The 13,689-nt window shown below is 36.5% G+C and overlaps 1 protein-coding gene across 2 annotated transcripts in view; it reads right to left on the bottom strand.

The window, feature by feature from the left end:
* LOC150080975 (ATP-dependent 6-phosphofructokinase-like) overlaps positions 1–13,689 on the bottom strand; it is a 303,293-nt gene that overhangs the window by 56,776 nt on the left and 232,828 nt on the right. For both annotated transcript variants that reach the window (XM_090381722.1, XM_090381723.1), the window contains exons 14-15: positions 12,825–12,912; positions 8,289–8,441 (exon numbers count right to left, since the gene is read on the bottom strand). In XM_090381722.1, coding sequence (XP_090237848.1) covers positions 8,289–8,441; positions 12,825–12,912 — 241 coding nt within the window. The remainder of the gene's footprint in view (positions 1–8,288; positions 8,442–12,824; positions 12,913–13,689) is intronic.

Here is a 13,689-nt window from a genome sequence, read left to right as displayed (position 1 = left end):
GTGGCGCTGTGATCACAGTTGTGAGCACAGCATATGGATAGTTCAAAATGGCGGACATTACAGATATACGTGTCAAACAAAGAGTGGTGAATGAATTTCTTACCTAAGGAAGAAGTGATGTCTATCAAAATATATGTGCACATCAAAATGTTTATGGTAACAATACTATACATGTGAGTACAGTTAGATTTTGGGTATGATACTTTAAGAGTGGGGAAAGTGATTGTTGACAAGCCCTGAAGCGGCCGGCCAGTAAAGTCTGACAGCAGACAACAAGGGCTGGATCAGCATGCTGATCAAAGAGGACTGCCACATCACAACATGCAAATTGTACAATGCAGTAGGTATAGGGAAACTTGTTGTGATAACCATCATAAAGGAACTGGGCTACAAGGTTTGCACCTTGTGGATCCCAAAAATGCTGACACGAGCACAAAGAAGCCTGGAAAATCATCTGTATGGAACTTCTACAGGGCTACAAGAGTGAAGGAGAGGTTTTTCTTTCACACATAGTCACATGTGACGAAACCTGGGTCCACCATTATGACCCTGAAACGAAGAGACAGTTGGAATGGCACCATCAAAATTCACCACGCACATGGCACCACAATCAACTCAGATCGATATGTGGGAAAAAGTTGAAAGCCCACATCTGTAGAGTTTGACTGGACAAAAACCTTAACAAGGTTTTTCTCCATGATGATGCACAATCCCACACCAGTCTGTGCATGATGGAGGTCATTGCAAAAAAACTGGAATGCACTATTCCAACTATCACCTCTTCGGCCCGCTGAAGGATGCACTCAGTGGAACCCACTTTTCAGATGATGACCAGATCAAGCACAGCGTTCATGATGCCCTCCGGAGCAAGAGAAAGGACTTTTACAGGATTGGAATACAATGATGACTCAGAGATAGTGGAAGTGCATAGAAAATGGTGGCTTTGTGGAAAAATAAGTGTTTATTAATGATTGAGGATTAATTGATGTAAGAGGCATATCTGTAGAAATTAAAATTTTTGATGGAAAAAATAGGAGGCATTACTTTTGTACCACTCCTTGTACCTATAATAAGACATGTAAGTACCAAACAACTTATGTAGGAGTCTTACAGAAAACAGGGACTGTACAAGAGAACATCCCAAAAATACTAGAATTGGAGATGGGGTTTTCTATCACCTTTCTTTCCATTTAAGAGAACCACAATGTTAAGCTCCACAATCTCCCTGCTTTGGAGTCCCTCCACTGAATTTCTACATGCTATGCCTGAATCCTATAAGTGCAGAAGAGAAAATTTGGATAGAAACTATCTTCATTCAAAGTGATTATGAACAGAATCAGAATAAGTTGCAGGAACAATTCTTCCCCTCTCCCAACAAACAAAATTCTTTACTAATAGGAGTTCTCTGTTAGCATAGCTGACAACACCAACAGGTCATTCCACATAGCCAAGGTTCGAGAATGATTCACTCTACCTTCAAGCAATAAAACTCACCCAATGCTCTTCTTTGTCCCTCTCTCTCTCTCTCTTTATAACTGCAAATCTCCCAGTGAACTCTGTACCAGCCAGCTTTGTGTTTTTTGTTAATGTATTTCAACCCTATAAGGACATTGTTGAGTGCAACTGAATCAGAATAGTTGAATTTTAAGATAAATCGAAGTTTGTATATCATTATTATAACATCTAGCATTGCGAAATCCTCACAATGAGTTGTCTTTCTCTTATACTTCAAATAAGCAACACATTCCATTTTATAAGTCAAAGAATTTCACAATGATGCCTAATGTACAAACTTCAGTTTGTCTTAAAATTCGACTGTAATGATGAAATTGCATTAAACAATGTGTTTGAATTTTACACAGTTTGAAGCTTTCTGTGCTCAAATTTTGTTCTTCAGCCTATAATGTAATCAAGTTAGTCCTCTAGCTAATAACCACTCAAGACGGCCTGAAGATGGTGGGGGGGGTCAATATGTGGGGTTTGAATGAAACTGTTTTCTTCAACACTGAAGTGTTATTTTATTACCAGTGAATCAAGAGTTTCATGACATCATTGCTAATAACCATGGCTCTGGCAGATACTGATTTATGGAACAAAATGTGGGGGGAAGAAGATTTATTTTAATGACAACAAGAGTTCTGACTTAACTGGGAAAAGGAGGGAATGATACCAATTATAAACAAAATTACAAAATAAATCTGACAAACTCTGGCAGATACTGATTTATGGAACAAAATGTGGGGGGAAGGAGATTTATTTTAATGACGACAAGAGTTCTGACTTAACTGGGAAAAGGAGGGAATGATACCAATTATAAACAAATTACAAAATAAATCTGACAAACTATTCTTTTTCTTATTTATTATTTCTAATATTGTATTCACAATGATGTAAATGTTTAGTTAATAAAGTTATTACAATTAAGCTACAACATAAAAACAAGTTTCTTAGATTTTATATTTGTGCAGGTGGCTTACATTTTAGTAATTTTAGTAAACTAATGTCTTAGAGAAAATATCTCCTACAGTACTCAGAAACACTAACACAACATCCCCTAACAGACAAGAGAATTTCCATAGTGAAACTAAAGAAAACTAGAGAAATATATAAATAAAGAAAATTATCTTTAATGAAAGAAAATTCTTTCTGCTAAAGAAATTTGCTCTCAAACAAATTCCACCACTGTCTGAGGGAGGAATTCAAAAATTCAGGGAATGATCTTTTTTTTTTTTCTCGTGTAAACGCCAAACACGAGAGGTATTAGAACCTATAGTACTTAGTACCGTGCTTGGGTTGGAGGTTGAGAAGACGAAAGAAGATATTTGTTGACATTGGACTTGAACTTCTGTAGACTGTAATTTTCAGGAAATACGTATGAAGGTTGTTCCAGAAAACGGCAGTTAAATGAATAAACGAGGAAGATGAAAAGTTGGTTCTGTGAGTTTGAAGTCGGACAGTAAATGGATGTTGGCTGGTGGCGACATGTGTTTAGACTGTTTTGAAAGAGAGAGTGGGAATTATAGGAGCCAATTCAGAAGAACAGTGCCCATGGAAGTATCTGTAGAAGAGGCATGCAGCAGAAACAGTACGTCTATGAGACTGCGAGTGCAGAGACTCTGTTAGAGATGAATTATTAATTAACCTAATTGCCCTGTTCTGAATGGAATCAAGCAGCCTGAGAGAAGTTTTGGGGGGCACCACCCCAGATACTGAACAATATTCCATGGCAGGGCAGATTTGCGATTTATACAGAGTAAGCAGCTGTTTGGAAGAAAAGTAACACCAAGAGCGAAAGAGAAAACCAAGTTTTTTAGATGTAGAAGAAGCAATATTTGTAATGTGCTTGTGCCAAGAGAGAGATTAGAAGTCAGGGTTATCCCCAAAAGAGATATATCATTTTGCCTAGAAATCGGAGTGTCATTAAAGACGAGCATAGGAGCGGAAGAATCCTTTTTGGGAGATATAAGACAAGACTGAGTTTTAGAAGGGTTGAAATCAACTAAGTTGTCTTTGCCCCACTGAAGAATTACCTGAAGATCGGCATTTAAGGAATTGGTAGCAGATTTTCGACAAGTTGAAGCTGATTGAGCAGGACAAGGTTTCTCAAAACGGAAAGTGGAATACAATGTGCTATCATCGGCAAAACTATGGATATGATTTCCAGTCAATGGAAGGTCATTAATATACAAGAGGAAAAGAGTGGGGGAAAGAACTGAACCTTGGGGGACACCGGCATTAGTGGAGAAGTTAGAAGACAGAGAGCCATCTACCGTCACCCTCAGTGAGCGATCAGAGAGAAAACTGGATAACTAATTCTAAAAACAATTGGCAAACCATAAGATGGAAGCTTGTTTAGAAGACCTTTATGCCAAACACGATCGAAAGCCTTTGAGATGTCAAGAGCAACTACTTGTGTTTCACCGAACCTTTCCATTGAATTAGTCCATAAATGGGTAACATAAGCCAGAATATCGACACTGACTATATTCTGACGAATATCAACACTAACGGAATCCATACTGGTGATCGTTGATCAGATGGAAGGTTTCTAGGTAGTTTAAGAGTTGGTGGTTAATTGATTTTTCCATTACTTTAGAAAGAGTAGAAGTAATTGCAATGGGACGATAATTGGATGGGAGAGATTTGTCACCCTTTTTAGGAACTGGCTGGATATGAGCAAATTTCCAAGCAGAAGGAAAAACACCTTTGGAATAAGAAAGTGAAAAAAGGCAGCAAAGAATAGGAGTAAGCTCAGGAGCACAGGTTTTGAGGGCAATTGGAAAAATACCATCGGGACCTGGAGCTTTCTTAGCATCAAGATTCGTCAAAATCCTTCTGACATCCTTTTGACTGAAGATCACAGGAGGCACTGAATGGAGCGTGTTGGGAATGGTGGGAGGTGTTTTACCAAGATAATTAATACACGAGTTGGAAGAAAAATGGGATGCTAGCAGGTCAGCTTTATCCTTGGCTGAAGTGACAACATAACCATCTGGTTTGGACAGAGGTGGGAACAGAGATGGGCAAAAGCTGCAGCCAATAGCTTTGGCAAGAGACCAGAATGCTCGGCTACCATTAGGGCAAGAAGCAAGTTTTCTACTCTTAGCCTGTTCAAAAACTCTAGAGTTTGGACTGATTAATAACTGCTTTACAATTGTTGCGAGATTTGGTGTAGGCAGAAAATGAAACTGAAGAATTAGAAACAAGCCAATTAGGATATGCAACATTGTTCTCTTGAACAGCCTTAGCACATTTATTGGAAAACCAAGGTTTAGATAAAGGACGAGATTTTAAAGTGGAGTGTGGGATAAAGGATTCCATTCCTGCAAGAATAATTTCACTGACACGATCTGAGCAAACGTTGACATCAGAAGTTTTGAAACAGTAATCCGACCAAGGAAAAGAAGAATCACAGGTCATCCCATTTTGCATTCTTGAAATGCCAAATAACAAGAGGTTGGGAATAGCCATGAGATAAAGGTTCCATCGGAGAAGAGACAATCACCAAGTTGTGATCTGAAGTACCTAGTTAGTTAGTTAGTTATTTGGTTTTTAGGAGCATTAGCAACTAAGGCCATATTGCTATGGGATATACGGTGGTAATTCCCTGACCGTTCCGCATCCTCCATATTTGGTGGTGACGGGCTCGAACCGTGGTCTAATCAAGAAGCGTGTGCTACGCACTGCTGCTCCTTCCCACCTGGCTACGGAGGTGCCTCTGAAGTGCCTAAAGGACCTCTCACTTCAACCGTGTACTTAGAAGGGTTGTTTGTGAGAAAAAGATCAAGCGTATTGGCTGTAGGATTGTCCGGTATTCTTGTAGGTAAATGAACAATCTGTGCAAGGTCATTAGTAATTGCAAAAGCCTCAGCATCTCGACCAGCTGGGTCGGTGTGACTAGAAAACAAAAGACAGCTAGAGTTGTGAACATTAAAATCACCAAGGTTGTTGCTGTTATTTGGTTTTCAGGAGCATTAGCAACTAAGGCCATATTGCTCCGGGATATGCGGTGGTCATTCCCTGACCTTTCCGCATCCTCCGTATTTGGTGGTGACGGGCTCGAACCCCGGTCTAATCAAGAAGCGTGTGCTACGCACTGCTGCTCCTTCCCACCTGGCTATGGAGGCACCTATCACCAAGGAAAATTACCTCACTGTTAGGAAAGTTGGACTGGAGAAAGTCAAGCTGCAAAGAGAGGAATTCAAAGAGCTCAAAGTGATTAGTGGAGTTGGGAGAATGGTAGAGACAACAGATGAATTTGACACAATGAGGTAGAGAGATTTTAAGCCAGAGAAGATCAAAGAGAGGAGATTCCAAATTGCCAAGTCTCTGGCAGGGAATATCAGAACGGACATATGCACAAGTACCACCTTTGAGGTGAAAGGAATCATACAGCGAATAATTTGGGCATCTGAGATGAGCAGTAGTTGAATCAACCGATAATTGACATTCTGTCAGAAAAAGTACATGGGGTTTGGCAGACTGCAAGTGGAAATGGACATCGTTGAGATTAGAATTGAGACCACATATATTTGTGAAATTAATTAGGAAGTGCTTGGGAGGTTTAGATCTTTTCGCAGATAAGCTTGCTCTATTAGTTTGACAATTCATGGTGTATTCAATAGTAAGAAGAAGTGGGTGGGACATGCTGTATGAAGTAATGAAATTTTTGGATATGGAATACACATGGTAAGAATATACCCAGATCCTTGACAATGCTCCCTGCATACACACTACTCGGACTCCCTCCAGTCACTATCTGGCAGAGTAGAGGTAGCAAGATTATATACTAGCTGATCCGGAAGCCTCCTAGAATTATTGGATCTCGCCGCGATGTTCATCATAACCTCAAAAGTCATCAATCATACTGCATGATGGAAGAGATGGGGAAGGGTTGACCGGAACTTAGCTCTAGAGACTAAACATGGGTTCCACCATTTCAAGTCTCTAATAAGCAAAGTGGTGGTATTTCACTGGTTGATAAGAGTCATCTACCACCTAGTACTGCCTGGTAACATAGAGGGGTGGCATTCCTCCATGTTGTGTGGGCGCCACACCTCGACCCCTGCTTATGTCACTTCACACCTGGGTGGTCACCGACCATGTACTTGTGCATGGAGGTTATACCCATGATTACTAACAGTCCCACCATCGTGAAGGTGCAAGCAGAGGATTTGGCTGTCACAGACTGTCCAGACTTCACCGAAATTGGGTCCACTTGACTTGAGTATCACCCGAATATCAGTTCCATCAGTGTTTTAGACTCCCGGGTAGCAAGTGCAGCTTGTCTCGCATTTTTTAGAGAATATCTGTGACAACCTTAAGTACCATCAAAGAAGTCTTATACAAGAATACTTGTAATTCTTGAATGCACAGTGAAAAATAAAACGTTGTGAGCAGGACTTAGAGTGGCATCTTTTCGGCATGCCCCCACCAAAGTTTTAACTTATTGCATGCCAGTTTGGCAGAAAGTTGCATCAAGTGACTCTTCTTTATCTAATTTGTTGAGTGTACTGAAAATGATGAAATCTGAAGCCTGCAAATATTAAATTTCATTAAAAACTTGGACAAATGAAATGGACAACACAAAAACAAATGAAATGCTCAATGCAGTTTACAGAGAGAATGCTATGATGGAAAAGGTTTATTTGAGCTTTCAACAAAAAAAATTTTTCATTTAAGGGTGAAAAAAGCAGTCACTCTTCAACATCCCAAAACATCAAAGAAGTCTACAATGTTATTCTGCTGGATCAAGTTTGGTTCAGGTCATTTTGGGCATGAGGTAAGTGAGTGCCAAGATTGTTCCACATATTCTCACTCAAAATCAAAGACAGCATTAAGTTTTTATTTCACTTGTTCAAGCAAGCTCTGTCAGATCTTACATTTCAGGGTCCTGAGCTAGATATCATCATTCCTCTCTCTCTCTCTCTCTCTCTCAGGGTAACTCAGGATTTTTTTTTTTTTTTTTTTTTTGGCTGGTGCAGCATAAGCCTTGGGCTTCCTTGCACCATATGACTCTAATAATAATTTTTAACAAAAATTATAACAAGTGATGCATCTTGGGTATGATATGATCCAGAAACCTAAGTTAAAAGCTGCCAATGAAAACAATGTTGTCACCAAGGCCAAAATCTCATGTCAACGTCATGCTGATTACATTTAATGACATCAAGGGTATAATATTATCAGAATTTATTCTAAGAAATGTCACTTTTAATGTAGCCAAGAAGTATTTAAATGGTTAAAAGAAACAAATGCCATAAATGCTCTGAAAAATGGTTCACCCCTTCACCCTGAGCCATATTACACATCAATCACTGACCGCCAAAAACATTCCCACTGTACCACACCCATCTCGTTCAACTGATTTGGTGCTATGTGAGTTTAACTATTCCCAAAATTAAAACAGGACATGAAAATGATGAGTCAATTCAAGAAATTCAATCAAATGGCAGACCACCTAAAAACATTCACGAAACAAGACTTCCAAAAAATGTGGCAGGCATAATAGAACAAATGTATGGTTGCAGAGTGAGATTATATTAAAGAATATTAAAAATTAAATTTTATCATTGAATAAATTTAATTTTTTGCAACATTTACTGAATTTTTTGATCAAATTTTACATATGTTTCAAACCATAATCTATATTTTAATTCAAAAAACATTTGTATTGGATATACAAGTGGCCCTAAATATGCATGTTAAGACCCTCTCACATGTGAAATGATTACTATAAATACAGATCACGTTTAGTTCTTCTGTAAATATGTTTTAATCAAACTTACCTCTGTTATTTCATTTAGTGCAGTATCTGAACCGATAGAAAAATCAGTTCCTGGGACATTATTACTAATCGTAGCAGGAATAATACACATTGGAATCCTCAGTTCTTCAAACTTATCACGATTCATTGCCATCTGCTCCACTGATTCATAAGCCTAGCCAAAATGAAACATTTTATTCAATTGCATTTTTATATTGTCTATGCGATGCGATAAAAACTTTTATAAAAATTCTTAGCTATTTCAAATCTTAGTCAAAGTATTTATAATGAAGGAGTTTAAATTGGAAACACTCCTTTCTCACATTTTCTCTAGAGAAAAAATCTCCAGCCCTATTAGCATTGAGATTATAAAATTAAGTTAATCATAATAGTTTTTTTTAAGATTTTTTTTTTTTTTTTTTTGTAAAATTATTAGAAAATTCAGGTCAAGAATTTTATCCTTTTAAATTTATCACATTACCAAGAACACCTCTTGTAGGCTGAGGCATTATTCTAAACAAATGAATTAAAACAATTTCTCTTGCTTGTTTGCAGTCTCCATGGGAAGCCAAGTACAGAAGATTCAAATTATAGAAATCACTGCGTTCTCTCTCTCTCTCTCTCTCTCTCTCTCTCTCTCTCTCTCTCTCTCTCTGTGTCATATAAGAAAATGTATGATGGAGAAATAAATTACATATTCTTAATTTTATTGGAAATGAAATTAAGCATCTGGAATGCAAGAACTTCCACTCTCTCAGCATTGACAATAACCATGTCTTGTGCAAGCACATGGATCTGATTTTTGCTGCATCAGCACCTATGCATTAATTGTGAAAATTATGAAATAATGGCATTGTACAAAGCAGTAAGCATGGATAAGGAAAGTGCCATTCTATTTTAAACTTTCTCCATTCAAAAAGTCAGTAAAATCCATCATATTGCCATGTGATCAAAGCAAATGAGTTTCCCTTAAAAGTATGCAGAATCTGTGAGCTAGGACAGTTATTTCTATGTACAACTATGAAACAGGTGACACCTATAACCACAAAGTAGGTGGGTCTTGCACATACCCTGCCCCTGCAGGGTATATGAAAATGGATTAATTAAATCAATTGTCTAAAAAGCTGAATTATAATAATTATATATTATTTGTTGCATCATACATGTTTCAATTTTCACTGTCACTTTACTGTCTTGTAAATTTATAAATGTTGTTCAAACCGCTTTATTGCGAAATATTAATCCTAATATGACTGCACACTATGCTTTCTAATGCATTTAACATATGATGAAAACACGGGCTTTACATGTCACTTGGCACCTCCGTAGCCGGGTGGGCAGGAGCAGTGCATAGCACACTCTTCTTGATTAGACCAGGGTTCGAGCCCTTCACCACCAAATACGGAGGATGCGGAAAGGTCAGGGAATGACCACCACATAACCCGGAGCAATATGGCCTTAGTTGCTAATGCTCCTTAAAAAAAAAACCAAACAAACAGCTCCTAAAAACCAAATAACAATAACAAACATGTCACTAACTATCCATTACTTTATGAAGCTGTAACTAATATCTTTAATACACAGCAATTCATTATCATTGTGAATTATTTTATATCATATGCTATTTCCTCTGAAACAAAAATAAACTTCTGCACAAACAACTCTCTCCAGAGTAAATTTTTGTATTATTTGCATAAACATTAATTTTTCACTTCAAGGCTATTTCTTAAACTAGACAAAGTAAGAGAAACAGACACCAACAAACATGCAAAAAATTTTGTAGCAAAAGAATGTGATTGACATGCTATTGCAAAATAACTTGTAACAAATGTGGTCACACTAGGCCTGACAGGTCTTCTCATGCTATAACTCTGGGAAAAGCATTTTTAAAAAATCATATAGAAAGATACAGAAAATCACTAATTTTTATCTACACCCAAGAATTAGGAGGGCTTGTTATTTTTGAGTTACACCTCACAAGTCTAGTTCTATAACTGCAGGGTTAAAAACGTCTTAGGCTTTAAGAAATCCTTAGTTCGACTTTGCTTAGATTACAAAGTCAAAGCATAAACCTGCTTTATGTTTTGAATGAAAAAATAATATATTTCTTTTCTTTTCTTTTTTACTCTTAAAACGTTTACCATTTTTAAACGTGCAGTCGATTCTAATGTACATTACAACCTAAATACTTGTTTTTAACAACTAACCAATTGTACTAATTCTTAAAATATTGTAGTTGTTTTTCATTCCAGGAGTCTGGAATTTCAGATAAGCTTTGTTGCAGCTTTTGAATCTTTGATATTCAATCACTCTCAATGAACCAGCACTCAACTCTGTTACAGATTGATCAGTTTAATTGTTTGTTTTAATTAATGATAATAATGATTGTTGTCTATTTTTAAATCAGAAGGGATAACAATCATATAAATAATTTTAAATTATCCATATTAGTTAGCACACTAATTTTCCACACAGACTTACAGAATCACTGCTCGCATCTAAATTACAATCTAACTACCATCTACAAAATGGTAGTATAACTAGACTGCTGTACTTATGTGTCCACTTACAACAGATGATTCACTTAAAAAGTGTTAGATTTAATCTAAGGATGGCATCTGTAAGACAAAATAGGATATAAAATTATAAATTTTATATTATTATTATTATTTTTTTTAACAAGTGAGTTTTTTTAACTCACTTAATCTGAAAAATTTTAATAAGGAACTAATGAAGCCACTCCAAGGCCCCCCTCCCCAGCACATCCCTGTTCCACCTGCACAGCTTCTTGTGATGTTAAACCATAATTTTTTGTCATCTCACTATGGATGTGCTGCCAATCGCCCAATGGCAATTCACCTAATACAAGCACTAATTTCATGCTCCTTGACAAGGATGTGTATGGTTCCTGTCTGGGGAGAAGTAACAATGAATTGCTAGTAACTTTTTTGCTGCAGACTTGGTGCATGCAGAATCACTAGGCAGGGGTTCCTTATATGGAACCAGCATGATTTGAAACTAACTGGAATCTGGAAGTTTTTTTTTTTTTGTTCATCTTTGTTTATTTTGCATTTATACTATATTATTTTTCATATTATTTTATATGTTAGTTTATGTTTATATTGCCTTTATCCATGTTATCTTTGTTTTTTTGCTAAAAGTGAAACTCTGGCTTGTAGACATAATGGGATTGCGCATGTACAAAACATTCATGTATACAATAGAGTTATTTATTGTTGATAAAAGAGTTGGAAGAAAAATAGGATGCTAGTAAGTCAGGTTTGTCTGTAGCTGAGGATGCACTAAACCTATCAGTAAAACTGTCAGATTGAAACTGAGGTGGGAGTACTGATGAACAGAAGTTATTACCTTACCTTTGGCAAGGGACCAGAATGCAAACTACCACTGGGACAAAAAGCATGTTTTCTACTTTTAGCCTGTTCAAAATTAAGTCTGGACTGAATAAAACTATTTTACAATTGCCACAAGATTTAGCATATACAGAAAATGAAGAAAGAGTTTTGGATAGATATAAGCCAATTAAAATATGCTACATTCTTATTTTGAACAGCCCCTTCACATTTATTGGAAAACCAAGTTTTATTAAGGGATGAGATTTTAGACTGGAATGCAAAATAAAAAAAAAATTCATTCCTAACACGATATAAACAAAACAACTAGTATCAGAAGATTTAAAACAGTAATCCAACCAAGAAAAAGAAGAATGGAAGTACAGTTTTTGACTATACAAATTCAGGAAGTGTAGCATTAGGGCCTAGTTCCTATACATAAAGGGCAGGAGACAGAGTGTTATTAATTATTATTTTATTATTAGCTATAGGGTGCAAGGAATCCTGAGGCACCAGCCAGAAGAATAAAAAAAATCCCAAGTTGCCCAGAGAGAGAGAGAGAGAGAGAGAGAGAGAGAGAGAGAGAGAGAGTGTCGAGAGGGGGGGGGGAGAGTGTGTCAAAAGGGAATCGCCAAGAAAGAGAAGAATAATGATATCCAGCTTAGGACCCTGGGTGTGCCAAGCTAACATGGCAGTAAATTACAATAATCAGAGTATACTATTAAAAGATGGGCAGAAAAATGGCAATTGAGATTTAACATTAATAAATGCAAGATACTGCATTTGAGCAGCAATAAATCCCAGAATAACATATCAATCAGGTGATTCCACACTCAAAGTAGTATAGAAAGAAAAGCAGTGGGGCAACTTTACACTATCATGAAGTATTCCAAGCAGTGTAGACATTTTTTCACTTCTCTCCTCCACCTTTAATTTTTTCTCCATGAGGAGATGAGGCCTTCAAGATCATTAATAAGTGAACACTTTCTTAAAATTAAAAAATCCTCATCTCCTACAATATCACATATGGCACCCCTGCCATGGTCAGAGATTCCATAACCAAGATCACTTAACTTTTGAGTTTTTTGTCATCACATTTCAAAGGAAATATACACGTCATAGTAGCTTCCTATTGCTTTCCATTTCTTGAAAGACAAGGCAGACTTACAAGGCTGATTTATATCATGAATACGCAAAGAAAACGTTACCTCAAAACCTCCAATCACTAGCAGAGCTTGGATGTGAAATTCTCGAAATCTTGCAACAACCTGTTCCAAGTGTGGTCCAGCTAGTGTTCTGCAATAAACAATATTTAAAAAAGTTTAAGACCATAAACTGCATCAAAAATGTTACCAATAACACTAATATTAAAGTTGGAAAAAAACGTTTGACAATTTTTCTTAACTTACCAATTTATAACCTTCTGCATTAAGCAAAGAGTCAGAGAATTGACTAGTACCATGAAGGGATGAATTGTGTGGCTACTTTAGTAGCCACAAAATTCATCTGATACTTTAGTGTAAAACTATTTTAGTTGCATAAATAGGATTGGGCAGACCAGAAAGCGGTGAAGGTGTTTCACCTAAGGCTCTCAGCACACTTACTGACAAATCTAAACAAAAAATACAAAAATGCTTTCTTGGGGGAAGAGGGGGCCATTTCATTCTATTTGACTACTGTGTAAGAAGTAGAGGGGGGTGTATTAGTATATTGTTATCAATTAAACCAGTAGTTTTCAACTGGGGTGCCACGTAATTTGAGTTTAAGTTACTTAAACTTATTATTATTTTTTAATTTATATATTTATTTCATCATAAAAAGGTGTACAGTATCTTTTTAATTTTGTGGTGATCTATAATTGATGTTTACTTAGTACCACTATATAAAGAATAAAATTATATACTGTATATATATAATTTGTATTATGAAATGTACTTTTTATAATTATATTATTATAATAAATATCATATAACATATATATTTTTTAATATTATATATATATATATATATATATATATATATATATATATATATATATACAGAGAGAGAGAGAGAGAGAGAGAGAGAGAGAGA

This window comes from Mastigoproctus giganteus, chromosome 9 (assembly GCF_048544385.1).
Source record: "Mastigoproctus giganteus isolate SK-2022 chromosome 9, ASM4854438v1, whole genome shotgun sequence".
Taxonomy (NCBI): Eukaryota; Metazoa; Arthropoda; class Arachnida; order Uropygi; family Thelyphonidae; genus Mastigoproctus; species Mastigoproctus giganteus.
This window is presented reverse-complemented; position numbering and strand designations above follow the sequence as displayed.